The sequence below is a fragment of the Anolis sagrei genome, chromosome 12 (assembly GCF_037176765.1).
Source record: "Anolis sagrei isolate rAnoSag1 chromosome 12, rAnoSag1.mat, whole genome shotgun sequence".
In the NCBI taxonomy this organism is placed as follows: Eukaryota; Metazoa; Chordata; class Lepidosauria; order Squamata; family Dactyloidae; genus Anolis; species Anolis sagrei.
Window position 1 is genome coordinate 4,421,785 of NC_090032.1, and position 27,990 is coordinate 4,449,774.

The 27,990-nt window shown below is 44.4% G+C and overlaps 2 protein-coding genes across 2 annotated transcripts; both read left to right on the top strand.

Annotated features, from left to right (window-relative positions):
- Positions 1-8,541: 8,541 nt before the first annotated feature.
- Positions 8,542-14,265, top strand: LOC132764197 (methanethiol oxidase-like). Its single transcript, XM_067472634.1, has 9 exons — positions 8,542-8,796; positions 9,671-9,791; positions 10,004-10,186; positions 11,273-11,451; positions 11,658-11,736; positions 12,901-13,022; positions 13,189-13,281; positions 13,576-13,694; positions 13,842-14,265. The coding sequence occupies exons 1-9, from the start codon at positions 8,629-8,631 to the stop codon at positions 14,002-14,004; spliced, it is 1,227 nt and encodes a 408-aa protein (XP_067328735.1). The 5' UTR covers positions 8,542-8,628; the 3' UTR covers positions 14,005-14,265.
- Positions 14,266-19,009: 4,744 nt separating this feature from the next.
- LOC137097707 (methanethiol oxidase-like) lies at positions 19,010-26,660 on the top strand. Its single transcript, XM_067472335.1, has 12 exons — positions 19,010-19,100; positions 20,323-20,379; positions 20,473-20,585; positions 22,510-22,695; positions 23,032-23,152; positions 23,371-23,553; positions 23,766-23,944; positions 24,167-24,245; positions 24,521-24,642; positions 24,809-24,901; positions 25,494-25,612; positions 25,765-26,660. The coding sequence occupies exons 1-12, from the start codon at positions 19,037-19,039 to the stop codon at positions 25,925-25,927; spliced, it is 1,479 nt and encodes a 492-aa protein (XP_067328436.1). The 5' UTR covers positions 19,010-19,036; the 3' UTR covers positions 25,928-26,660.
- Positions 26,661-27,990: the final 1,330 nt, after the last annotated feature.

A 27,990-nucleotide genomic window follows, 5' to 3' on the forward strand; every position in this document is an offset into this window, starting at 1 on the left:
GACAACCCCTACAATCGCACACGACTAGACTTAATGTCAGGGGGAAACCTTTACCTTTACCTTTAATGTGCACATGCCTCAAACATTTAAAGGTAAATGAAATGCAATGGAAAATACAGACAAAATGGTATAGAACTCCTGTGCAATTAGCTCACATAACTAGAACTTCCCCAAAACAATGTTGGCACAACCACGGGAAAACTGGAACATACACCCACATGTGGTGGGATTGTGAAAAAAAGAAAGAAGTTCCTTAAAATAATTAAGAACAAAATGGAAGAGTTGAGAGCAGAGTGACTGCTTTGGGAGATGGTGATCGGGCATTCAGACAACATGGCCAGTCCAGAGGAGCATCGCTTCAATGCTGGTGGTCTTTGCTTCTTCCACAACGCTAACATTTATCTGCCTGTCTTTCCACAGAGGCCTTTCTCCCACAGTGAGGCCTACTATCACTGAGACGTTCTCTCACAGTGAGGCCTTTCTTCTACTGAGGTGTTCTCTCACAGTGAGGCCTTTCTTCCACTGAGGCATTCTCTCACAGTGAGGCCTTTCTCCCACTGAGGTGCTCTCTCACAGTGAGGCCTTTCTCCCACTGAGGTGTTCTCTCACAGTGAGGCCTTTCTCCCACTGAGGCATTCTCTCACAGTGTGGCATTTCTCCCACTGAGGTGCTCTCTCACGGTGAGGCCTTTTTCTCACTGAGGTGTTCTCTCACAGTGAGGCCTTTCTCCCACTCAGGTGTTCTCTCACAGTGAGGCCTTTCTTCTACTGAGGTGTTCTCTCACAGTGAGGCCTTTCTCCCACTGAGGTGTTCTCTCACAGTGAGGCCTTTCTTCTACTGAGGTGTTCTCTCACAGTGAGGCCTTTCTCCCACTGAGGCATTCTCCCACAGTGAGGCATTTCTCCCACTGAGGTGCTCTCTCACAGTGAGGCCTTTCTCCCACTGAGGCATTCTCCCACAGTGAGGCACAGTGAGGCACTGAGGTGCTCTGAATCCATCCATCTCCAAGTGCCTGAGTGAATGGGAAAACCTAAGTCTTCAAAAAGCCCTTTCTGGCTCCCTCAGAAAAGTGCAAAAGCACTTTAATTCCATCTATGTATGGTTTGATCTTTTGTTTGCATTAATTTGTTCCTTTTTGACATTTGCAAGCTCCCCGGTATCTTGGTTTTTGGAAAGGGATGAGATGTGAGGGGGAAAGTAGAGGAGGAAGAACAGGGAGGAAGAAAAAGTCATTGCCTCTTTTATATTACTATTGTTCTATGAATGCCACGTGGCTTTCATCCCTTTCCTTCCTTTCTTCCCTCATCCCTCCTTCACTTTTCCGTTCCTTTCTTTCCTTCCTTTTCTTTCCCTTCTTTGTCTCCTTCCTTCCTCCTTCCCTTTTCCCCCACATGGCTTCTGTATCCTTTATTTCTTCTTTTTCTCTTTCTTTTCTCTCTTTATCCTGTGTTTCCTTCTTTTTTCACCTTTTTTCCTTCTTTCCTTCCCGTCATACATGTCACTATTCTTTCATATTCCTCCCTCCTTTTTCTTTTTTAACTCCTCTCTCTTCTTCATTCCTTTCTTTCCCTTGTTTTTCCCAATACATTTCACCTTTCTTTCTCTTTATCCTTCTTCCTTATCCTTATCTCTTCTTTTTCTCCTTGCTTCCTCCCTTCCTTCCTCCCTTCCCTTCCTTTCTCTTCCTCCTTTCCCCCTTTTTCATTCTCCTACCTTTATTCCTTCTCTTTCCATTGCTTTCCCTTCTTTTTCCCCTTCCTTCCTTACCTTCCATCCCCTCATACACATCACCTTTCTTTCCTTTCTTTTTCTTTCCTTTCTCTTTCTTTCCTTTCTCTCCTTTCTCTTCGTTCTTTCCCTCCTTTTTCATCCTCCTACCTTCATTCCTCCTCTTTTCTTTCCTTTCCCTTATTTTTCTCCTTCCTTCCTTCCTTCCTTCCTTCCTTCCTTCCTTCCTTCCGTCCTCCCTCCCTTCCTCCCTCCCTTCCTCCCTCCCTCCCTCCCTCCCTCCTTCCCCTTCCCCTCCTAAACATCTTTCTTTCCTTTCTCTTCCTTCTTTCCCTTCTTTTTCATTCTCCTACCTTCATTCCTTCTCTTTTCTTTGCTTTCCCTTCTTTTTCTCCTTCCTTCCTTCTTTCCTTACCTTCCATCCCCTCATACACGTCGCCTTTCTTTCTTTTCTCTTGGCTCTTTCCCTCCTTTTTCATCCTCCCTTGATTCCTCCTCTTTCCTTTCCCTTATTTTTCTCCTCCCTCCCTTCCTTCCTCTCTTCCCTTCCCCTCATAAACTTCTCCTTTCTTTCCTTTCTCTTCCTTCTTTCCCTCTTTTTTCATTCTCCTAATTTCATTCCTTCTCTTTTCTTTGCTTTCCCTCCTTTTTCTCCTCCCTTCCTTCTTTCCTTCCTTCCCATCCCCTCATACACATCACCTTTCTTTCCTTTCTCTTCCATCTTTCACTTCTTTTTCATCCTCCTACCTTCATTCATTCTCTTTTCTTTGCTTTCCCTTCTTTTTCTCTTTCCTCTCACCCTCTCATGCACATGTTCCCTATCTCTCCCAGTGACACTTCACCTAGCAACAGCCTTTTGTGGTACAAAATGCCAGAGAGACAAACAAAAATAAACACTTTTTAATTTTATATAGAGAGATACAAGATAGATAAGTGCAAAACATCACATATATTGGAAAAGGACAACTACACGGACCAAAGCTTCAGCAATGCTCTTTTCTTTCTTATTGAATCAACACAGTGCAAACTATTTTTGTATTCTGAAATTTGGTTTGCAGCAATCGACCCAAACTGAGGACAAACGCAGGAGAAAGTGAAAGAGACTGGGACATTTTAAGTGAGGGTGGAAAAGTGGGACTGCAGAGGATTAAACTGCCAAATTCGAGGCATTGAAAGGTATGGGAAAAGGCTGAACTTTATAAAGATGTGGCTCTTTAGGTTCTACATCTATCGATCTATCGATCTATCTATTTTTACAGCTTTCCTCGCGTCTATCAGTTTGGAAGAAGCAATGGGAGAAAAACACAAGGAGATTGTTGCAAGGCTATGGTTATGGTCCCCCAAATAGCACGTTCTAAGCCAAGTGTTCAAGTGTGGGTAGTGGTTTGGGACTCTGGAGACCTGGGTTCAAATCCCCATTCAGCCATGGAAATGAATTGAATGAAGCAGGTTGTGGTCACAAATGAAAAAGGCCACATCTGAAATTGCTCCCGCTTGTTTGTTCCCGGAGTCAGCCGTTTCCTTAATGGGCTTCTCCAAGGAGGACGCTTTCTTCCTCAGCATTTTGATGCATGACATAAAGATGGAGAGATATCCTCCGCATGTATATAGGTTCCTTTAGGGAGAGGAAAGACTTTTTTCACTATCATTCACATTGAGATTGCAACGGAGATGTCTGAGCTCAAAACCAAAGCATTGGAGGTAAAAACGCCAAACCACAGGAACCCGAATGAAGGTAAGACATCCAGCTGTCTCATTTTGGTATGTTTATTCTGATTTAGAGAGTCACCCCTGACTTCTGTAATATGTTTTGCTGCAATATGTTGTCTGGGCTTGGCCCCATGTAAGCTGCTCCGAGTCCCCACAGGGAAGATGGTGGCGGGGTATAAATAAAGATTATTATTATTATTATTATTATTATTATTATTATTCATTTCATCCTCGAACTCAAGCCATGTTTGGACCCAAAGAGTCTCCAATCCCAATTTTAATTTTTAGATGACAGCTTTTCATATTTTTCCTTATTGCTTAATACCGGGTTTGGTTCCAAGATCTTAAAAGCATTATCATTTACTTATTATTTAATGCTTTGGATTGTTGATATCGATTACAGTTTGGACTTCCTCCAAGAAAATTGGAATAGATTCCCAGACTATGAAACAAAAGCGAAATTTTATGTGGTTTCATTTATCCACGACTGACAAAAGATGTCCTCTCTAGGCATGTTCCAGGTCCTCCATCATGACTCTAATGATCCAAGTATTTCCTTTCAATGTGAATAAACCAGATCTTGATCTTTTGTTTTTCTCCAAATGTACAGGGAGGTATGGCTCATACGATGGACCTACTAACACTTCGTCATTGGATGCCATGAGAGGTAAGTCGGGCCAATGTTTTCTACCCAGAATCAGGTTCCACCTCCATATATCTTAAAGATCCTGATACTGCACTTTGTTTCCGCAGGTCCCAGAGAAAGGTTGATGTACGTGCTGTGCGTTTTAACCGGAACCGAGTCCCGAGAACCTGATTATTTGGCCACGGTGGACGTGGACCCGGAATCACCATGTTATTGCCAGGTGACTCTAATTTTATAGCAAAATAGCTTTTATATCTGAAAGTAAGAGTTCCTGAAGCTTTGGAGAGCTTTTGTTCAACCATTTCAAAGCTCCCTGCTTGAGCGGTGATGGCACGATCGTCAACATAGCTGCACTCCAGCTAAAATCTTATTTTAATTTCTGCTGTCATGATACTTCAGCAACAATCCTATTTCAAGGTTTTGTTGGCCAGATTTGCCTGTGAGAGGCTGAGAGAGTGCAACCTTCTGATGAAGGCATGATGGAAATACATAATACACATATTGGAAAATATATTAGAAATAGGAATTAGAAAAGATATATGAAATCACAAAGGTATATGTATGTATGCATGAACATTCACTTGGGAAGAGATTCTCTTCTTAAAAGCTGCAAATTAGATGCCAGAAAGAGGTCTATGGAAAGGAATGTCTAAGGTTTCTGGCAAATATCAAGACACATTTCATATCAAGCAGGGCTTATTGTAAGATTAATGGGCCTGGCTATCAAGAGACTTCTTGTATGATGCATGCATATTATTTTAAAGGGTAGATAAACCAAGGCAATTATTTTGTTCACCACCCTATTTCCTGGACTACCAGCAGGGTCCATATCCGGTTGGCGCCAACCGAGAATAAACCGTGCTTTTACAGACCTCAGGAACTCTCTTTTGTCTCTTTTCCTCAAACCTTCTCCCTGCCATTTCACTTCCTCCTGGTACCCAGGAGATTTCCATCGTGGAATGAGGATTTGAGCCTAGGTCTCCCGAATCCCAAACCACTATCCACATTTATTTATTTATTTATACTATTTCTATTCCGCCCTTCTCACCTCGCAGGGGACTCAGGGCAGATTACAATGTACATGGCAAACATTCAATGCCATAGACACACGACATATATAGACAGACACACAGAGGCTATTTAACTTTCCAGCTTCATGAGGGTATGCTTTGAATTCCGGCCACCGGGGGAGCTGTCGCTCCACTGTCCACTTGTGATACTGATGGAGTACTTCCTCATTCTTTTGCACACTGCTGGAGAGTTTTATGGCATCATTAAAAAGTTATTTATTTATTTTATTTCCCGCATTTGTACTGCCTTTCTCAGCCAGAGGCAACTCAAGTAAAGAAGCAAATTACTTTGGGTCTTTTGAGCTGGTGAATCCTGGTGCTTCCAACTCTTACATGCTCCTTTGAACCATGTTATCAAGAATTAATACCCAGATTAGTTTAGTGTTTACACCTTATTTTATTTTTCTGGTTATTTAATATTTAATGTTTATTTTACTTCAGTGATATTTGTCTTTACTGTTCTAAGGTAGCACAAATCCTATGTAAAATCATACTACGCATTTTTGACATTAATATTGAAATCTGAAATATATACAGAAAGTCTTTACTTTTTGTATATAAATTAGCCTCCCCACATAAGCAGCACCTAAATGTCCTACTTGACAGATGCAACTGTCTTTCGGGTTGCAAAGGTTGACAGCAAGCTAGACAAATGGGCGGGAGCCGACATTTGAACACTTTGCTCAGAAGGTGTTTTTTATGGGACTCATGAAACCTTCCCGATGCTATCAGTCTAGATATTAAGACTAATGAAATAAGACTGTATTTGCCTCAAAGGAAGAGCTTCAACTGGAGAGAAAACCAAGACTCCGAGTGATATAAGGGACTCAATATTTCAGGGGGCAAACTACTGTGGCATATTGCAGAGGATAACTTTGAGACTACTGCTCTAGCATTACAAATGAGTGCCAAGATGAAAGTTGGCAGTAAATAATTTTAGATTTTGGAGCTTTTAGGATTCGGCTTAGACATGGGAGCACCAACTCTCAGAGTCGAACATGACTGGACTTAATGTCAGGGGAAAACCTTTACCTTTACCTAGGATTTGGGATTTTTGGATAAGGGATACTCAATCTATACCATGTATTCCCAGCTTTATTTCTTTTACGCGATTATTATTATTATTATTATTAGAAGCACAACAAGATGAATCCACAGCAGACAAGATCATTCTGCTGGTTGTTATATTGGATCACATGTCGGACACTTCCCAAGTGTTTAGGACTGTGTGATGTATCGGCAAATAATGCGTGCAGATCCTAGTAGTATTAGTAGTAGTAGTAGTAGTAGTGTGGCCTTCTGCAGTTAGCAAATGGTAATTTTATCAGTGCCGATTGTGTTTAAGTGCAAGCCAAGGTCTTGAGGCACTGCACCCAGTGTGCCAATCACCACTGGGACCACCGTTACTGGCTTGTGCCGGAGTCTTTGCAGTTCGATCTTTATTATTATTATTATTATTATTATTATTATTATTAGTAGTAGTAGTAGTAGTAGTATTGTCTCACTTTTATCTCTTGATTGAGATGCAGAAACATACTGCATGTGAACATGGAGGCTCTATTTAGCCATCCCGACTAAGTAGGTGATTACAGTAAAATACGCCATTATTTTCTCTAATCTACTGAGATTATGCTATCTTTTTTAACCCTAGGGGAAGAAAAGCACAAGAAAAGCCAAGACTGTCAACAACAAAATGCAGATTTCACAGAAAGATCTGGGCACAAAATAACTGGGAGATCATTAAGATAGTACTTTCTTTCTGCCCGAGTTTCATTTGTGTGCTTAATCACTCTGGGGCAGATGAGAAATCGCTTCTTTCATAGGACTGGCACTGCCACAAAGCGCCTGGGCATGCTCCCAAAAGAAATACAGCCAAAATCGACACATAAATCATCTGAAAGTTAGAAGGAGCAACCAGGTGGGGTGGAAGCCATGTTCTCTGGTCTCAAAGTTCAACTCGGTATGGAGATCCCTCAAAGATCAGGGCAGTGCCAGTTAGAATGGAATGAGGGCATTTCGTCCACTGATGGACCTTGGCATGATGGAGTCCTGCCTGGCTACTCTTCTCTCCCTTCAAAGCTATTGCAGATACAGTTGGCATGGACAAAACATGTCATTCCTGGCTGTTCATCGTTTTCTCAAAGGTCAGGCAAAGACAGTTGGTATGGAACAAGAGCATTTCATCATGGCTGTGTCCACCTGCTCTTCTCTCCCTCTGATGCCAGGGCAGTGGCAGTGGAGCAAGGGCATTAGACTGATAGGTCTAGGCATCCTAGTTGGATCTGCCTGCTCTTTACTGGCTAGAAGGCCAGGGAATGACTATTGGGGTGGTGAAAGGGCATTTAATCCTGCCTGCTTTTCTTTCCTTTGAAGGCCAGTGGCAGCCGGGGTGGAGAAAGGACATTTCATCTTTGCTGTTCTCCTCCCCCTCCAAGGACAAGGCAGTGGTGGTTGGGATGGAGAAGGGCATTTCATCTTGGCTGCTCTTCTTTCCCTCAAAGGCCAGACAATGACAGTTGGGATGGAGAAGGGCATTTCATCTTGGCTGCTCTTCTTTCCCTCAAAGGCCAGACAATGACAGTTGGGATGGAGAAGGGCATTTCATCTTGGTTGCTCTTCTTTCCCTCAAAGGCCTGACAATGACAGTTGGGATAGAGAAGGACATTTCATCCTGGCTGCTCTTCTTTCCCTCAAAGGCCAGACAATGACAGTTGGGATGGAGAACGGCATTTCCTCCGGCCTGCTCTTCTTACCTCGAAGGCCAGGCAATGACAGTTGGGATGGAGAAGGGCATTTCTTCCAGGCTGCTCTTCTTTCCTTGAAGGCCAGGCAATGACAGTTGGGATGGAGATAGGACATTTCCTCCTGGCTGCTCTTCTTTCCCTTGAAGGCCAGGAAATGACAGTTGGGATGGAGAAGGGCATTTCCTCCTGGCTGCTCTTCTTTCCCTCGAAGGCCAGGCAATTACAGTTGGGATGGAGAAGGGCATTTCATCCTGGCTGCTCTTCTTTCCCTCGAAGGTCAGGCAATGACAGTTGGGATGGAGAAGGGCATTTCATCCTGGTTACTCTTCTTTCCCTCAAAGGCCAGGTAATGACAGTTTTGATGGAGATAGGACATTTCATCCTGGTTACTCTTCTTTCCCTCGAAGACCAGGCAATGACAGTTGGGATGGAGATAGGACATTTCATCCTGGTTGCTCTTCTCTTCCGTCAAGGCAGTGGCAGTTGGGGTGGAGAAGTTAAGACAATGCTAGACTAATAGGAATGAAGGAGCTGTGCCCGTCTGTTCTTCTCTCCTTCCAAGACCAGGACATTGGGAGTTGGGGTGGAGTGGAAAATTTTTCATCCACTTTCTGGATATTTAGCGAGTTGGATTTCCCAGCCCATATTTGGTCCTTCGCTGACCTCTCCCATATTGTCTTTCAATGCTGTATCTTCTTCATCTTCCTCGTAGGTCATCAACCGTTTGTGCATGCCTTACCTGGACGACGAACTCCATCACTTGGGCTGGAACGCCCCCAGCAGCTCCTTCGGTGACACCAGCAAGGAGCACAACTGTCTCATCCTCCCATGCCTGGGCTCCGGCCGTGTTTATGTGGTGGACACAGGCTCCAAGCCGTGCGCTCCCACCTTGTGTAAAGTACGTCATGGATTCGCACAGCGAAAAAGTGTGCTGTTGGATGTATACAGTTCAACACCACTTTATGTATACAGGCACCAGCACACTTAGGCAGGAAAGGCTATAAACCTTGCAAAATTGGATTCTATAGCATTGAGTTCAGACAATCAGAATGGCATCAAACTACATTAATGCTATAATTAATAGCTTTAGCACAGCAGGGTAATCACCAGGTGCAGTAAATCTTGCCAACTGAAAGGTTGACAGTTCAAAGCCGGGTCAGGGTGAGCTCCTGACCTTCAGCCCAGCTCCCCATCCAGTTAGTGGATTGAAAAGAGAAATATGAGTAATAATAATAATAATAATAATAATAAACTTTATATATACCCCACCACCATCAGTACATCAATACATCAGTACAATACATCAGTACAACAACAAAGCAAGCAAGCAAATACAACAATACAAATAATATAACTAACATATAAGCAGTAACACACAAAGTAGATGAATAGGAACCACATTAAGCAGGGAAGCATTTTTGGCACGGCGTTTCAGAGGAAAGGTTACGAACAAAGAAAGCTCTTTGGAAAGGAGATGGGAGTGACAGCACCCCCCTGTGGCTAGAAACAAGCACAGCCTCCAAAAGATGCCAAATGATGAGAAAAAGCCTATATATACCTCTATCTATTGTGTGTCTTGTCATTGTATAATCAGCATTTAATATCTGCCGTATATATGTTCTGTGATCCGCCCTGAGAAGAGTGGAATGTAAGTACTATAAATAAATAATAAATAAATAATATAAAAATGCACCTAGATTTTAAGGAAATGGGACTTACACGGGACGGAATGATTCAAACACCTATTTTCTCTCTCCCCAACCTCTCGGCAGGTCATCGAACCCCGAGAAATCATTAAGAAATGCAACCTGAGTTTCTTGTACAGCTCGCGTTGCTTAGGCAGCGGGAAGGTCATGATCAGCGCCATGGGAGACGCATTTGGCAACAGAAGAGGTACTGCAGGCATAGATGCCCATTTGGGAATACAATTCGCCCTCCACAATAGGGGGAAAGCACACAAAGGAATCCTAAACCTACCACTATTCTACTAGATAACCTGCCTTGAATCCCAATCATTGGGGTGAAAGCAGGATAGAAATCATAACATTGCTCTTTGCAAACGCATTGCCTTCTGATTTCAGTGGCATCTGTTTTTCTGCTCCCAGGTGGATTTCTCCTTCTGGACCCGAAAACCTGGGAAGTGGAAGGGACCTGGGAGTGTCCAGAAGATAGACCCGGCCAGGTGTGTGACTTCTGGTTCCAGCCGCGACACAACGTCCTGATCAGCACCGAAGCGGGGGAGCCAAAGTTTATTATCAATGGGTTCAGCACGGACAATCTGAGAAAAGGTAAGAGCTGTGCCGTCACACCCAGACCCTATAACGTTAAAACTAAGATGTGCTTCTCTCTTTATCTAGGAGAACTGCTGGGGGTTTTACTTTGAAGCAATAACTCAATACTTTCAGCAACCGATGCCGGTCAAGATATGCACATCAACAAAGTATTTATTTTCAAAGTCCTTGGCAGACTTGGCACAGCTTGATAAAGTTACAACACAAACAGTCAATTTGAGAAACCACAGAGATGTTCTTTCTTTCCCTTTTTCTTCAATTACTGAGGTAACCTATCTCCAAATGGTAGAAAAAATCCTGAGATATTTCACCCTAACCCTGAGCTGTTAGAAAGAACAGGTCTTCCCCTATCTAAGCACAAGGTCAGTTTTGGAGATGAAGTACTGCTCAGTAGTACTCAATAACTATTTCTCTCTATTTCTCAATAACTCAATTACTATCTCAACATCTTAATATCTCTCTCTCTATAACTCAATAACTCAATAGCTTTCTTCAATAACTATAGTATCTCAATAAGCTTCTCTTTATCTCAGTTGCCTTTCTTAATAACTCAATTTCTATCTATGACTCAATTTCTTAATTTTACCCAATTGTACTCACAATGGGTTTTTCAGAGCTTCCTGCCTGACCAACAGCACATATGAGACTCTTTTCTCTACTGAAGGAGGTAGGGGAGATTCCAAAATGGAGATCTCAACCCCAGGAAAAAGGGCGGACTCCAAACCCAAAGAGATACTTTCTAAACCAATAATTGCAGAGGGCCTGCAGCCTGGATTTCCAGACTCTGATACCATTTAACTTCCAGAGTGCTGCTGGGTCTGTAGCAACCCTGGGGAAATGCAAAGGAATGCTATCGCATGCAGTTAAAAGACAAGAGCACCCATGTGAAAGAGGTCGAAAAGTCCTAGTAGATCAGAAGCTGAACATGAGCCAAGAGTGTGATGCGGCAGCGGAATAAGCCAATGCAATTCCAGACTCTATCAACAGGAGAAGAGTGTCAAAATCAAGGGAGGCCATAGTCCTACTTGATTCTGCTTTCTTCAAACCTCCCTTGGAGTAATCCTGGATCCTGTCCGTCCACAGGGCGCTATGGCCGTCACCTCAACGTCTGGGACTTGACCACCCACCGCCTCCTCCAGTCAATTGACCTGGGTGAAGATTCGGCCCCGATGGAGATCCGTTTCTTGCACAACCCCAACTCGGTCCATGGTTTTGTGGCCTGCCCTCTGGAGAGCTCCATCTACCATTTCTTCAAAACAGAGGTGAATAGGGGAAAGGGTGGCCATGAGGGAAGTTCATTGGTTGCCAGTAGCCAGGATGGTTTAATGGCTTAGTGCCTTGAGACCTGGGTTTGGGTCCCTACTGCGCTATGGAAACCGAGGAAAAGGCAAACCCCTCTCCAAGAAAAACGTGGGAAGGACATCCATTTTTCTGACCACCTCACCGGTCATTTTGGTTTTCCCTGCAGGATGGATGCTGGACGGCTGAGAAAGTGATCCAAGTTCCGAACAAGAAAGTATCAGGATGGATCTATCCCGAAATACCAGGTTAGTAACAAGAAAGCAGCAAATTGGAACTGCAGTTTTACTTACTACTTACTAACTTAGGCAATCCCTCGTGGTCCAGGTATGATGGCCTTCCATGTGTAGTGTCTTGCCAGTGCATATGTAGGTGACTGTAGAGCCCTATTCTTGACTCGCATGTTCTTCCATGGTGAGGACATTGGCTTTCAGGTGGAAGGCAGTCATGGTCAGAGTTGACTTGATGCTCTTTCCTCTTGGCACATTTCTCCCTTTCACCCTCCATTCGTGCCTCTTCAAATTCCGCAGCACTGCTGGTCACAACTGACCTCCAGTTAGAGCACTCAAGGGCCAAGGCTTCCCAGTTCTCTCTCGGTGTCTATGCCACAATTTTTAAGGTTAGCTTTAAGGCCATCTTTAAATCTCTTTGCCTGTCCACCAACAGTCCATTTTCCATGCTTGAGTTGGGAGTAGAGTAACTGCTCTGGAAGACGGTGATCGGGCATTCGGACACCATAATATTCAGTCCAGCAGAGTCAATAGTGTAGGAGCATCACTTCAATGCTGCTGGTCTTTGCTTCTTACAGCACGCTCACATTTTCCTGCTGTCCTCTCAAGAGATTTGCAGGATTTTTCAGAGGCAACGCTGATGGAATCATTCTAGGAGTTGAGTGTGAGATCTATAGACAGTCCACGTTTCTTAGGCGTGGGTTGAATAGGGTTGGGAGGACAACAGCTTTATAAAAAAGCACTTTGGTCTCCCTACGGATGTCCCGGTCCTCAAACACTCTCTGCTTCATTCGGAAGAATGCTGCACTCACAGAGCTCAGGCAGTGTTATATTTCAGTGTCAATGTTGACTTTTATGGATAGGTGGCTGCCAAGGTACTTACTTTGTAGTTTTATCAAGGTAAGTACATATGGAGCAATGAATTGAAACTGCAGGAACAGAGATTCCACCTAAACATTAGGAAGAACATTCTGAGTGGAAGACCTGTTCAGCAAAGGAATATGCTTCCAAGGAGTCCAGTGGAGCCTCCTTCTCTGGAGGTTTTGAAGCAGAGGATACATGGCTTTATGTTGGGAGGGCCTGGGTTGTGTCTTCTAATCTGGCAGAAGGTATTCGAAGATCTGGATGGCCTTTGAGGCTTCCTGTAACTCAGTGATCCTCCTCCTCCTCTTCCTCCTTCAGGATTCACTAAGAATATTGTCATTTCTATGGATGACCGGTTCCTCTATGCAAGCAACTGGATGCATGGTGACGTCCGGCAATACGATATCACCAACCCACACTGTCCCAAACTGGTTGGGCAGGTAAGCATCCAACCTTCCCTAACTATAAGTTTCCAGATGGTGGATCCCGTCACAGGAAGCTGCTGGCACGGGATGATGGGGACTGGTGTCCCAGCCCAGAGACTCCAATTTCTTTGACGCTGCTATTTTTACTGCTCTACTGACCATGTCTCTTTGGGATCTTTAGGTGTTTGTGGGGGGCAGCCTTCAGAAAGGGGGTCCTGTAACTGTCCTTGAGGATCCGGAGCTGGACTGCCAACCCGATCCCTTTGTGATCCAGGTAATAATAACAACAATAATTTTTAAAAAACCTTTATTTATACCTAGCCACTATCTCCCCAAGGGGACTCGGGGCGGTAAGGTCAATGATGGACCAGACAGATTTGGGATTTGGAGACAGATCAAAATGGGAAGAGGCTGCATAGAAATCTGGCCTTCCAAATCCGATACTCGTCTTGAATTTGCTCCTTGACTTTATTTTGAGAAGACCTGCAGAGAAAACTGCCCGTTCTGTGTTTCTAGTCCTTTGACATGTTTCCTAATCCTGGGGCTATTTCTTCCCCACTGTCTCTAGGGCAAGAAGGTCCAAGGAGGGCCTCATACGCTGCAGCTGAGCTTAGACGGCACTCGTCTCTTCGTCACAACCTCTTCTTTCACACCTTGGGACAAACAATTTTACCCCAAGCTGATTAGGTAAGAGTGACCTTGGGCGAGTTGTACTCTTTCTACCCCAAAGGAAGGCCTCTGTACACATCCAGCCTGAAGAGTTGTGTGATAAGGTGTCCATGCATTGAAAACAACTTGACACCACTTAACTTTCACCCCGTATGTCTTTTCCAGGGAAGGTTCGGTCATGGTCCAGCTGAATGTGGACACCGTGAAGGGTGGACTTTCTGTGAACCGGGAATTCCTGGTGGATTTCGGGCATGAACCGTTTGGTCCGGCTCGGGCAAAAGAGATGCGCTACCCTGGCGGGGATTGCACCTCCGAGATCTGGGAGTAACTTTCCAAGTCATCGATAAATCAGCGGGATAATCACTCAAAAATGGAATCTATGCAATACTTTTTTGTTCATTGCTTGCTGTTGTGACTTCTTGTTAGAAATAGCAACCTTTTTCAAGCCTCCAATAGTTATTGCTATGTATATAATTCAGATTGCTTACTGTATTGTATTGGTTTGTACTTTTTCTTTAACTCTGTGTTGTGGGAAGGGCTGCAGACCATGTGATCAGGTCTGGGCTTGTTCAGGACTCAGACTCCATTTTAGAAATGGTTTTTGCTTAGAGATTTTAGTAGGAACAGATGTATGTTTTCTCAGACTATGCAGACTCCATTGGGCTTTCAGACAAGGCAGAGACTCTATTAGACTCTCATGTATTGTACTGTATATGTATGTATTGGTTTGTATTTTTTTTCTTTAACTCTTTTTTGTAGGAGGGGCTGCAGACCATGTGATCAGGTCTAGGCTTGTTCAGGACTCAGACTCCACTTTAGAAACAGTTTTTGCTTAGAGACTTCAGTAGGAACAGATGTGTTTTCTCAGACTACGCAAACTCCATTGGACTTTCAGACAAGGCAGAGACTCTATTAGATTCCCAAACCAGAGAGACGCTATTGCTTCTATGAATGATGCCCTGCTACCTGCACAGAGAAACTACCCTATATACTCGAGTATAAGCTGACCCAAATATAAGCCAAGGCACCTAATTTTACCACAAAAACTGGGAAAATGTATTGACTCGAATATAAGCCGAGGGTGGGAAATGCAGCAAAATAAAACTAGATATCAATAAAATTACATCAATTGAGGAACCAGTAGGTCAAATATTTTTGAATATTTACATAACACTGTAATGTAAGACTGTCCAGCTCTGATGAAACCATTATTCTAGCCTCCTTCAATGTAAATGTGCTTACGTATCCTTACAAGAATAATAAAGAGAGCAAAATAATAAATTTAATAACAATAATAGAGTAAAATAATAAATGTAATAAACAGAGTACAGTAATAAATATAATAGAGTAAATAATAAATGTAATAAAAATAATAATAGAGTAATAACATAAATATAATAAAAATAATACTAATAACAGAGTAAAATAATTAATAACCTTAGCTCAAGTATAAGCCGAGGGGAGCTTTTTCAGCCTAAAAAAGGAGCTGAAAAATTACGCTGATACTCGAGTATATACAGTACTTCAAATGGATTTGTAACTAGATTGATATGCAAAGTGCCTGTATGCTGAATACATGAAGTTTGTGAATAAACCAACTATGTTACTTTTTAAGAAGTCTACTTATTTTTGTCTCTTGAGAGCATGATTTAAAGGTAAATATAGGTTAAGGGAGAGTAGGTGTTTTTGGGCAACAAAAAGAACACTTCTGAAACTCTGCTATATCTATATAAATAAAAATGTAATGTTCGTTTGTGGTATTCACGGCACTCAAAAACAGGGCCGTAGCCAGAAAAATTTTTTGGGAGGGGTTGAAATTTTCAGGGGGGTGGTGGTGGTGGTGGGTGGGTGTGAAATTTTTGTGGGGGGGGGGTTTGAAACCTGCCTCCTAGCTCACACTGAAGCAAAGAGCACAGCAGGAGGCAGAGCAGCCTTCAATAGCCTGCAGCTCCACCCGTCAACCACCTCCACCAAGTCTGGTCTCCTTAATGAGAGCATTCAACAACCCCCCCCCCCCAACTTGGTTGCTTCATTACATTGGCTATTGCTGCAAGTAATGACAGTGTGAATAAATTGTCAATATTTGCCTGAGATAGTGCTTGCAGTTCTGGAGGGACTCTTAATTTTTTGCATCTCATAGACTTAGCATGGGGATTTGGTTAACCATTTAAAATTCATGAGTAAACCAGGTTTTTTAAAAAATCTGAAACATTTCAGGGGGGGGGGGGGTTGAACCCCTAAAACCCCCCCTTCGCTACAGGCCTGCTCAAAAACACCTAGACGAATTGGCACCAAATTTGGCCACAAGACACCTACTAGGAGTGACCATCACTTAAAAAAATTGATTTTGTCATTTGGGAGTTGTGGTTGCTGGGATTTATAGTTTACTTACAATCAAAGAGCATGCTGAACTCCACCAACGATGGAATTGAACCAAACGTGGCACACAAATATACCCAAATATGAATACAGATGGCGTTTGGAGGAAATAGATCTTTGGGAGTTGTAGTTACTGGTATTTATAGTTCAACTACAATCAAAGAGCATACTGAACATAACTCAAAAACCACTGGATGAATTACCACCAAATTTGGCCACAAGACACCTCCTAACCCAAGGAATGACCATCACTCAAAAAAATTGATTTTGTCATTTGAGAGTTGTAGTTGCTGGGATTTATAGTTCACCTACAATCAAAGAGCATTCTAAACCCCACCAACGACAGAACTGGGACAAACTTCCCACACAGAACCCCCATACTTAAGACCACCCAGTCCAACTCTCTTCACCAGGGTAAGAAAACGTAATCAAAGCCCTCCTGACAAAGAGCCATCCAGCCATAGATATAGATAGATAGATATGATTCTCTCTCACACACACACAGATATAGTATCATAGATTTGAAAGGGACCCCTAAAGAAGGACAATGATATGTTGCATGTTCCAGAGTAGGCAAACCAGACATCAACACTGACAATCATCAGACTGGGCCACAGCAACGCGTGGCAGGGGACCGCTAGTATATGTATGTTTTGTACACTGGCATATGATTCAGTCTAATAACTGAAGCCACATTGTCTTGCATGAATGCCATTTTCGCAAAAGGTTATGACTCTAATGCAGGCATGGGCAAACTTTGGCACTTCAGGTAATTTGGACTCCAACTCCACCATTCCTAACAGCTGGTAGGTAGGTAGGAATGTACCACAAAGACTCATTCATGGTTTGATTGCTCTGGACCAAACTTGTCACACAGACTCTTCATGATCCAACCTAAATAATTGTGGATTTTCAGCTTATTTATTTATTTCGTATCAAAAGTATCGCATAAATTAGTATAAGACCGATAAAAATAGAAGGAGTGCAGGTGGTTAAATGTCTTTTGATTAAAAACAGGCAACAGCAATGGCACTGCCTGTAGCCTCCAACAATTCTGTCAGTGTGTATTTCATGTATGATGTATGTTTAAATGTAATTTTGTGTAGAAGAATAGTGATTGTAATAGATTTGTATGGCCAGGATGCATGTTTACACAAAAGAGCTGTGAGAATGTGACCCTGAGTTCTTGCTGTGTGAAGAATTAGGGAGTGTCAGAGATAACTCCTTTCCAGCTGCAGTTTGTCTTTAGTGCCTATCTCTTTCGCTTTGCATTCTTTATGTCTGTTTCGCTGCTGGTTTGTGTTGAATTTATGAACTGCTCAAGTAAAGCTGAAACCTACTTTTTATCGGTGACTCCAGAGTCCATTATTCTTAGCTACTGTGATACTTCTGCTAGCACTAACAAATTTTTCCTCTGTACATGAAGCAGGACATAATGGACAAGCATACAGATGCAGAGTTGTCTGTTCTGCTCCACAGTCACATAAGGTGTGGGATTCTTTTAGGTAGTGCCATTTTGCCAGGTTGTCTTTTGATCTGCCCACTCCACTTCTGAGTGGGATTTCAGCTAAAAACACTCTTTTCAGGCCCAGAGCAAGAAAAAGAACAAAGAGGATTGGCTGTTGGTAGGCGAAAAATCCACTGGGATGTCACTAATGACCTCATCACATGGGGCTTCTTTAGTATCCTGGTACGCTTCCCCACCAGTCAACAATGGATAGGCGCGCTGCCCATCACGCAACATTGCTGGACTTCCAGTGGAGGCCCCGCCCACAAGTGGAGTGGAAGTGTCGTATGCTGCTTCCCTTGCAACACGGGAGCCTTCCCACTTTGGCAATGCTTCCCTCATGTGATGTCTTCTGTCTTTCTTTCCTTTCTCTCTTTCTTTCTCTTCTCCCTTTGCTCCCTCTTTCCTTCCTTACTTTTTTCTTTCTTTCTCTACTTCCTTCTTTCTCTACTCCTTTCTTTCCATCCCCCTGTTCTTTTCCTCTTTCTCTCCTTTTTTCCTTCCCTACCTCTTTCCTTCCTTCCTTTTCTCTTTGCTTCAATGCGTCCTTCTCTCTTTCCTTTCTTCTTTCTTTCTCCAATTCCTTTCCTCCCTCTTCCTCCCTTTCTTTCCTGTATTGTAATTTAGCTTTTTGGGGCTTTTAAGCTTTCCACTGTTTTTTTTTTTTGGGGGGGGGGGATATAGGTGATGGTCACTCATTGGTCTGTTAGGGGTGTAGTGTCCAAATTTCATGTCATTTCATCCAGTGGTTTTTGAGTTATATTAATCCCACAAACGAACATTACATTTTTATATATATAGATGTTATATATAATCCCGGAGCCCCTGGTGACGCAGTGGGTTAAACCGCTGAGCTACTGAATTTGCTGATCGAAAGGTCGCAGGTTCAAATCCAGGGAGCGGTGTGAGCTCCCGCTGTTAGCCCCAGCTTCTGCCAACTAGCAGTTCGAAAAACATGCAAACGTGAGTAGATCAATAGGTACCGCGGGAAGGTAATGGCGCTCCATGCAGTCATGCTGGCCACATGACCTTGGAGATGTCTACGGACAATACCAGCTCTTTGGCTTAGAAATGGAGATGAGCACCAACCCCCAGAGTCGGACACAACTGGACTGAATGTCAGGGGAAAACCTTTACCTTTGCTATATATAATCCCCTCTGTTTTCATCCTCTTCCTTCCTTCCTTTCCTCCTTTTTCTTTCTTCCATCCTTCCTCCATTCTCTATTCCTTGCTTTCCCTTCTTCTCTTATAAACAAAACAACGAAGAAAAAGCAATAAACACAAGTGAAATTATAGTTGTTTGTTTCCGGAGTCAGCCGTTTCCTTAATCGGCTTTTCCATGGAAGACGCTATCTTCCTCAGCATTTTGATGCGTTACATAAAGATGGAGAGATATCCTCCGCATGTATATAGGTTCCTTTAGGGAGTGGAGAGACACTCCTGGCTGTCAGATACATTGGGGTTGCAAAAGAGATGTCTAAGCTCCAGACCAAAGCATTGGATGGAAAACATCCAGACCAGATGAACACGAATAAAGGTAAGACATCCGGACGTCTCCATTTGGGACATTTATTGTGATTTAGGGATTCATTCCTGACTTTATTTCATCCTCAAATTCAAGGTGGTGTCTATGTCCGGATCCAAAGAGTCTCCAATACAAGGTCCTATTTCACTTTTCCCATCCATATTTTTTAGATGATTGCTTTTCATATATGGTTTATTTACTTATTGTGAGTGCAGCATTTTCCTGAATAAAGCAGGGAGTGTTTGAGGACCGGGACATCCGTAGGGATACCAAAGCGCTTGTTTATAAAGCCATTGTCCTCCGAACCCTGTTCTATGCCTGCGAAACGTGGACTGTCTACAGATGTCACATGCAACTCCTAGAACGATTCCACCAGTGTTGCCTCCGGAATATCCTGCAAATTTCTTGAGTAGACAAGTGGACAAATGTCAGCGTGCTGGAAGAAGCAAAGACCACCAGCACTCAACTCCGCTGGACCGGCCACGTTGTCCGGATGCCTAACCACCGTCTCCCAAAGCAGTTGCTCTACTCCGAACTCAAGAACGGAAAACTGAATGTTGGTGGGCAGGAAAAGAGATTGAAAGATGGGCTCAAAGCCAACCTTAAAAACTCTGGCGTAGACACCGAGAACTGGGAAGCCCTGGCCCTTGAGCACTCCAGATGGAGGTCAGCTGTGACCAGCAGTGCTGCAGAATTTGAAGAAGCATGAATGGAGGCCAAAAAAGAGAAACGTGCCAAGAGGAAGGCGCGTCAAGCCAACCCTGACCGGGACCGCCTTCCACCTGGAAACCGATGCCCTCACTGCAGGAGAAGATGCAGATCAAGAATAGGGCTCCACCGTCACCTACAGACCCATCGCCCAGACATTGACCCTAGAAGACCACCCTACTTGGACAGCGAGGGATCGCCTAAGTAAGAAAGTATTGCTTAATACAGGGGTTGGCTCCTTGATCTTCAAAACAATTTCATTTCCTTATTACTGAATACAGTGGATTGTTGATATTGGCTGGAGTTTGGATGTCCCTAAGAAGAGCACCATGATAGATTCCCAGACCACGAAGTGGAAGAGAAATTCAGCTAAGCTTTTATATGGTTTCTTTTATCCACCTCTGGCCAAACATGTCCTAGGTCCTCCAGCAGGACTCTTATGATTCAGGTGCTTCTTTGATCCAAGTATATCCTTTCGATGTGAATAAACCAGATCTTGATCTTTTGTTTCTCCCCAAATGTATAGAGAGGTATGGCTCATACCATGGACCCGGCTATGCTTCGCCACTGGATGCTATGAAAGGTATGTTGGGCTGATATTTTCAGATTCTACCTCCTCATTTGCAACAAAATGCATCCTTGCCTTTAAGATCCTGATACTAGAATGTTTCTGCAGGCCCCAGAGAAAAGCTTATGTACGTACTGTGTGTTTTGACCCCAAGCGAGTCCCGGCACCCTAACTATTTGGCCACGGTGGATGTGGATCCAGAATCGCCATGTTATTGTAAGGTAAATCCTATTTTATAGTTTTCATTTCTCTCCTTTCCCTCTCGTTATTGGAGATAATGGATCATGGCCTGTTTAGTATCATTGACCATTGGAATATAGATCATGAATAATAATAATAATAATAATTAATCATCATCATCATCATCATCATCATGACCAAGGAATTAGCGACTGGGATGGAGAAAGGGCTTCTCATCCTGGCTGTTCTTCTCTTCCTCTATGGCCAGGGCAGTGGCCGTTGGGGTGGAGGAAGGGCTTCTTATCCTGGCCGTTCTCCTCTCCCTCAATGACCAGGCAGTGGCCATTGGGGTGGAGGAAGGGCTTCTCATCCTGGCTGTTCTCCTCTCCCTCAATGGTCAGGGCAGTAGCCGTTGGGGTGGAAAAAGGGCTTCTCATCCTGGCTGTTTTTCTCTCCCTCGATGGCCAGGGCAGTGGCTGTTGGGGTAGAGAAAGGACTTCTCATCCTGGCTGTTTTTCTCTTCCTCTATGGTCAGGGCAATGGCTGTTGGGGTTGAGGAAGGGCTTCTCATCCTGGCTGTTCTTCTCTCTCTCAATGACCAGGGAAGTGGCCATTGGGGTGGAGGAAGGGCTTCTCATCCTGGCTGTTCTCCTCTCCCTCGATGGCCAGAGTAGTGGTCATTGGGTGGGGAAAGGGCTACTCATCCTGGCTGTTCTTCTCTCCCTCGATGGCCAGGGCAGTGGCTGTTGGGGTAGAGAAAGGACTTCTCATCCTGGCTGTTTTTCTCTTCCTCTATGGTCAGGGCAATGGCTGTTGGGGTTAAGGAAGGGCTTCTCATCCTGGCTGTTCTTCTCTCCCTCAATGACCAGGGAAGTGGCTGTTGGGGTGGAGAAAGGGCTTCTCATCCTGGCTGTTCTTCTCTTCCTCTATGGCCAGGGCAATGGCTGTTGGGGTTAAGGAAGGGCTTCTCATCCTGGCTGTTCTTCTCTCTCTCAATGACCAGGGAAGTGGCCATTGGGGTGGAGGAAGGGCTTCTCATCCTGGCTGTTCTCCTCTCCCTCGATGGCCAGAGTAGTGGTCATTGGGTGGGGAAAGGGCTACTCATCCTGGCTGTTCTTCTCTCCCTCGATGGCCAGGGCAGTGGCTGTTGGGGTAGAGAAAGGACTTCTCATCCTGGCTGTTTTTCTCTTCCTCTATGGTCAGGGCAATGGCTGTTGGGGTTAAGGAAGGGCTTCTCATCCTGGCTGTTCTTCTCTCCCTCAATGACCAGGGAAGTGGCTGTTGGGGTGGAGAAAGGGCTTCTCATCCTGGCTGTTCTTCTCTTCCTCTATGGCCAGGGCAATGGCTGTTGGGGTTAAGGAAGGGCTTCTCATCCTGGCTGTTCTTCTCTCTCTCAATGACCAGGGAAGTGGCCATTGGGGTGGAGAAAGGGCTTCTCGTCCTGGCTGTTCTTCTCTTCCCCTATGGCCAAGGCAGTGGCCGTTGGGGCGGAGAAAGGGCTTCTCATCCTGGCTCTTCCTGGTTTCTCTTCTCCCATGATGGCCAGGGCAGTGGCATTTGGGGTCCACCTGGGTTCTCTTCTCTCCCTCAAAGGCCAGTTAGAATGGAGAAAGAGCATTTCATCCTGGCTGCTCTTCATTCTCTCAAAGGCCAGTCAATGACAGTTGGGATGCAACAAGGGTGTTTCACTCTAGCTGCTCTTCTTCCCCTCCAAGGCCAGAGTAGTGGTAGTTCAGGTGGAGGAGATAAGTCTTTCATCCATTGCTGGACATAGGGATGACAGAGCTGTACCTGGCTGCTCTTCTCCCTCTGAGACCAGGGCAGTGACAGTTGGGGTGGAGTGGATAATTTTTCATCCCCGTCCATACATTTAGTGGGTTAGATTCTCCAGCCTGTGTTGGGTCCTTTTCTGAATCTTCCCTACCTGATTTTTCAATGCCACATACTTCTCGTCTACCTGCCCAGGTCATTCACCGCCTAAGCATGCCTTACCTAGACGATGAACTCTATCGCTCAGGCTGGAACACCTCTAGCATCTCCTTCGGCGACACCAGCAAGGAGCGCAACTGCCTCATCCTCCCATGCCTGAAATCCGGCCGTGTTTATGTGGTGGACACGGGCTCCGACCCGTGTGCTCCCAGCTTGTGCAAAGTACGTCAGGGAGTCACATGGGAAAACAATCAGGGTGCATCTACATTGTGCAATGAAGACATTTTGACACAACTTTCTATGTAATCGTATGCTATGTAATCGTATGCTATGGAGTTCTCGGAGTTGTCGTTTCCTGAGGTACATTTGGGCAGAAAAGGATCTAAACCTTGCAAAACTACAACTCCCAGGATTCCATAGCCTTGAGCCATGGCAGTCAAAATGGCATCAAACTTCATTAATGCTATTATATAGGAGATGCACTCTAGATTTTAAGGGAAAGGGCTTTACATAGGATGGCATGCAGAAATTATCTGTTTCCTTTCTCTGACACATCAGATTATCGGAACCCGAGAAATCATCAAGAAAGCCAACTTGGGTTTTTTGACCAGCTCACGTGACTTGGGCAATGGAGAGGTTATAATCAGCGCCGCTGGAGATGCATTTGGCAAAGGAAAAGGTACTGGAGGCATAGATGCCTATTTGGGAATACAATCAGCAACCCACAATAGGGGGAAAACACACAACTCACCTACCAACCCTAAACCTGCCAGTATTCTAATAGGCAACCTGCTTTGAATCCTAATCGTTGGGGTAAAAGCAGGACAAGAATCATAATATTGCTCTTTGCAAACACAATATCTTCTGACTCCAGTGGTTCCTGTTTTTTGGTCCCAGGTGGACTTCTCGTTGTGGACTCTGAAACCTGGGAAGTGAAAGGGACTTGGGAGAGCCCGGAAGATGGACCCATCGAGATATTTGACTTCTGGTTCCAGCCGCGGCACAATGTCCTGATCACCACCGAAGGGGGGCAACCTAAGTTCTTTGTTAATACTTTCGACCCAGACAATCTGAGAAAAGGTAGGAGCTTCAATGTGAAAGGGATCTAGGGGTTCTTGTAAACCATAATGTGAACACAACCCAACAGTGTGATACGGGTGCTAAAAACGCCAATGCGGTTCTAGACTGCATCAAAGGAGTCTAGTGTCCAGATTGCGGGAAGCGATAGTCCCATGCTATTCTGCTTTGGTCAGACTTTGCTTGGAATAATCCTGGATCCTGTTTGTCCCCAGGGCGCTACGGCCACCAAATCAATGTCTGGGACTTGACCACCCACCACCTCCTCCAGTCGCTCAATATGAGTGAAGACTCAGCTCCGCGGGAGATCCGCTTCTTGCACAACCCCAACTCAGCCCATGGTTTTGTGGCATGTGCCCTGGAGAGCGCCATCCACCATTTCTACAAGACAGAGGTGAAAAAGGGAAAGGGTAGTCCCAAGACAAGATCATTAGCTGCGGGGAGCCAGGGTAGTTTAATGGTTTGGCGCCTGGAGACCTGGTTCAGATCCCTACTCCGATGTGGGAACCCACCCTCACCATCGGTAGAAGTCAAGCCAAACACCCCCCAAGAAAAACCGTAGAGAGGGCGTCCATTTTCCTAACCATCTCACTGGTCAGTTTGGTTTTCTCTGCAGGACGGATGTTGGGCGGCTGATAAAGTGATCCAAATCCCAAACAAGAAAGTATTGGGATGGATCTACCCCGAAATGCCAGGTTAGTAACAAGAAAGCAGCCATTCGGTATTGTAATTTCACCAAGGTGAGAAGATACAAAGCAATGAATTGAAATTGCAAGAATAGATTCCACCTAAACATAAGGAAGAATGTCCTGACTGCAATAGCTCTTCTACAGGGGAATATGTTTCCTAGGAATCTGGTGTCTCCTTGCTGGAAGTTTTGAAGCAGAGGCTAGGTGGTCATCTGTTGGGAGGGATTGAACTGCCTTGCCTTGGGGTCTCCTGTGACTTGATGATCCTGCTCCTCCTCCAGGGTTTCTTTATGATTTACTCATCTCCATGGATGATCGGTTCCTCTACCTAAGCAACTGGGCGCACGGCGATATTCGGCAATATGATATCACCAACCCATACTGTCCCAAACTGGTTGGACAAGTAAGCTTGCAACCTTCCATAAATATATGTTTCCAGATGATGGATTCCATTGTCCCTGGCTGCTAGCTGGGGATGATGGGGACTGGTGTCCCAGCCCAGGGAATCCAATTTCTTTGCCCCTGTTGTTTTTAGTTCTCGACTGACCATGTCTCTTTGGGATCTTTAGGTATTTGTGGGGAACAGCCTTAGGAAAGGGGGTCCTGTAACTGTCCTTGAAGATCTAGAGCTGGACTGCCAACCCGATCCCTTCGTGATTCAGGTAAGGTCGACAACGGACCAGGTGGATTTGGAAATAGATCAAAATGGGAATAGGCTGCATAGGAATACAGCCTTCCAAATCTGAAACTTACATTGGATTTGCTCCATTACATTCGCAAGTTGATTTTGAAAAGGCTTGCAGTTGATTTTGTTGAGTTTCATCCTTAGACTGCAGAAGTTTCTTGTGTCATCAAGTTTCCAAACCTCGATGAGTAGCTAGGCTAGAGATAGGACTAGGATGAGGAATTCATCCCCCCCCCCCCATTCATATGCATGTTTCCTCCCAATTTGATGATGTAGCAATGGAATTCTGTGCGGGTGCATTTTGTCTTTCTCTAGGCAAAATTTAGGCGGGCGCATTTTGCCTTTCTCTAGGCAAAATTTAGCTGCATGGATCTTTTACCTCCTTTAGAAGATAAGACCAGTAAGCTAGTTAGCTCCAACACTTTTTCTATCAGGAATTATATTTATGTTGGAATCATCCCAACTGTGGGTTATTTTCAGTCTAACTGCTCGGATTGCCCATCAGATTTTGAAAAGGCAATTTTTACATGTTTCCTAATTCTGGGGCTATTTTTCCCCACTGTCTTTAGGGCAAAAAGGTCCAAGGAGGGGCTCATATGCTGCAGCTGAGCTTAGACGGCCACCGTCTCTACGTCACCACCTCTCTTTACACACCTTGGGACAGGCAGTTTTACCCGGACTTGATCAGGTAAGAGTGGCCTTGGGGGAGTCGCACTTTCTCCTACTCAGGGGAAGGCCTCTTATGTACAAATACACCCTGGAAAACCTCATGATTAAGTGCCAATGTGTTGGGAAAAACGTGACAGTACACAATCTTGACTTTCATTATGTCTTTTCCAGGGATGGTTCGGTCATGCTCCAGCTGGATGTGGACACCGAGAAGGGCGGCCTTTGTGTGAACCCGGAATTCCTGGTGGATTTTGGACATGAACCGTTCGGTCCAGCTCGGGCGAAAGAGATGCGCTATCCCGGTGGGGATTGCACCTCCGAGATCTGGGAGTAACATGCATCCTTTCCAAGTCGTCTTCATATTGGCAGGAGAATTGCTTAAGAATTGGGATCTATGCAATACTTTTTTGTCCAATGCTTGTTGCTTTGACTCCTTGTTGTAAATGTCAACATGAGACATACCATTCTTGTAGTAGCATATATCTATATCTTTTTTGGGTGTCCTTGGGACTGCTTCCTGTTTACTTCCTTCCTTCTCCAGCTCTGAGAGTACCTATCTCACTATGTTTCCATGGCAATCCTCTTGTGATGGTGGGAAAGCTCAGTTTTTGACTCTTTCTTTCCTTTTTCCTAATCCCTCACATGCATTCTCTCTTCCTTTGCTTTCCTTCTTCCTTGTTTTTCCTCTTAACCTTTCTCCATCTCCTTTCTTTCCTTTATCTTCCCTTCTTTTTTTCTGACATCTCTTCCTTCTCCCTTCTTTCTCTCCTTCCTGGCCCTTCTCTTCTTTCCATTTTTTTTCTTTACACTTATACCTTTTCCCTGTTTCGTTCTTTCCTTTTTCTTCCCCCCTCCGTCTCCTTTCTTTCCCTTTCATTTTCTCCTTCCTTCCTCCATTTTCTGTTCCCTTCCTCCTCCTTTCCTCCTCTTCTTTTTCACTTTCTTACCTTCCTATCAATGGCTTGGTGTGCAACGCCTTTTATAAGGAGGGTCTCTGTCGAGATCCTCAGTTTTGACCAAGAATATTATAAATAGGCTGAGTCTGTTAACTAATAAAGTTGTTTGAACAATAATAAGACTTCTCTTTGAAACAGTTCCATGCTCACATGCCTCAAGGGAAAGTCTGATATTACCAAAGTGCAGTTCTCATCCAAAGCTTCAAGAAATGGGCATCCGAGGGAATTAACCAGTCACCACCTTGGGTTGATTGTTTAAAACAGTGGTTCCCAACCTTTTTTTTTACAAGGACCACTTGACCAGGGGCTACTTTGACAAGAGATGACTTGACTAGGGATCACTTGACCAGGGACCACTTTGACCAGGGATCACTTGACCAGAGATAACTTGACCAGGAACCACTTTGACAAGGGATTACTTGACCAGGGACCACTCTGACCTAAGACAACTTGACCAGGAATTACTTGACTAGGGACCACTTTGACCAGAGATGACTTGACCAGTGATAACTTGACCAGGGACCACTTTGACCAGAGATGACTTGACCAGGGATGACTTGACTAAGGACCGCTTCAACCAAGGACCACTTTGACCAGGGACCACTCTGACCAGGGATGACTTGACCAGGGACCACTTTGACCAGAGACAACTTGACCAGGGATTAATTGACTATGGAGCACTTTGACCAGGGACCACTTTGACCAGAGATGACTTGACTAGGGATAACTTGACCAGGGACCACTTTGACCAGAGATGACTTGACTAGGGACCACTTTGACCAAGGACCACTTTGATCAGGGACCACTCTCCAACATTAATTCCAAAAGGGTTTTGTTGTTCATTCGTTCAGTCGGGCATCCGGACAACATGACCAGTCCAGTGGAGTTGATGGCGGAGGAGCATCACTTCAGTGCTGGTGGTCTTTGCTTCTTTCAGCACGCTGACATTTTTCCGCTTGTATTCCCAAGAGATTTGCAGGATTTTCCAGAGGCAGCGCTGTTAGAATCATTCCAGGAGTTGCATGTGACGTCTGGGAGAACAATAGCTTTATAAACAAGCACCTTGGTATCCCTACGGATGTCCCGGTCCTCAAACATTATCTGCTTTATTTGGAAAAATGCTGCACTCGCAGAGCACAGGCGGTGTTGTATTTTGGTGTCGATGCTGACTTTGGTGGAGAGGTGGCTGCCAATGTAGCGGAAATTGTTGTTACTAGTTAAATAGTGTTACTAATTAACTAAATGATATTACCGAACACCCCAAAACAAACAAGGCCTTTCTCACATAACCCGGGCACTGCCGGGTACTCAAGCTAGTTACCAATACATCTCAAATACACTGACTGCTAACCAAGGCTACTAAAAAACAAACAACAGTACAGACGAGAATCTTCTTGCAAAGATAATCTTTCCACTTTAAGTCTCCTTTGAAAGAGAAAAA

Bases quoted from the DNA above. Each gene is read 5' to 3' on its own strand.
- LOC132764197 (XM_067472634.1), top strand. From the start codon at position 8,629: ATGCCTTACCTGGACGACGAACTCCATCACTTGGGCTGGAACGCCCCC. The intron at 11,737-12,900 runs GTTAGTAACAAG...TTCCTCCTTCAG, and splicing joins GATCTATCCCGAAATACCAG to GATTCACTAAGAATATTGTC. The intron at 13,023-13,188 runs GTAAGCATCCAA...TGGGATCTTTAG, and splicing joins GTCCCAAACTGGTTGGGCAG to GTGTTTGTGGGGGGCAGCCT.
- LOC137097707 (XM_067472335.1), top strand. From the start codon at position 19,037: ATGTCTAAGCTCCAGACCAAAGCATTGGATGGAAAACATCCAGACCAG. The intron at 23,153-23,370 runs GTACTGGAGGCA...TTTTGGTCCCAG, and splicing joins TGCATTTGGCAAAGGAAAAG to GTGGACTTCTCGTTGTGGAC. The intron at 25,613-25,764 runs GTAAGAGTGGCC...TGTCTTTTCCAG, and splicing joins TTTTACCCGGACTTGATCAG to GGATGGTTCGGTCATGCTCC.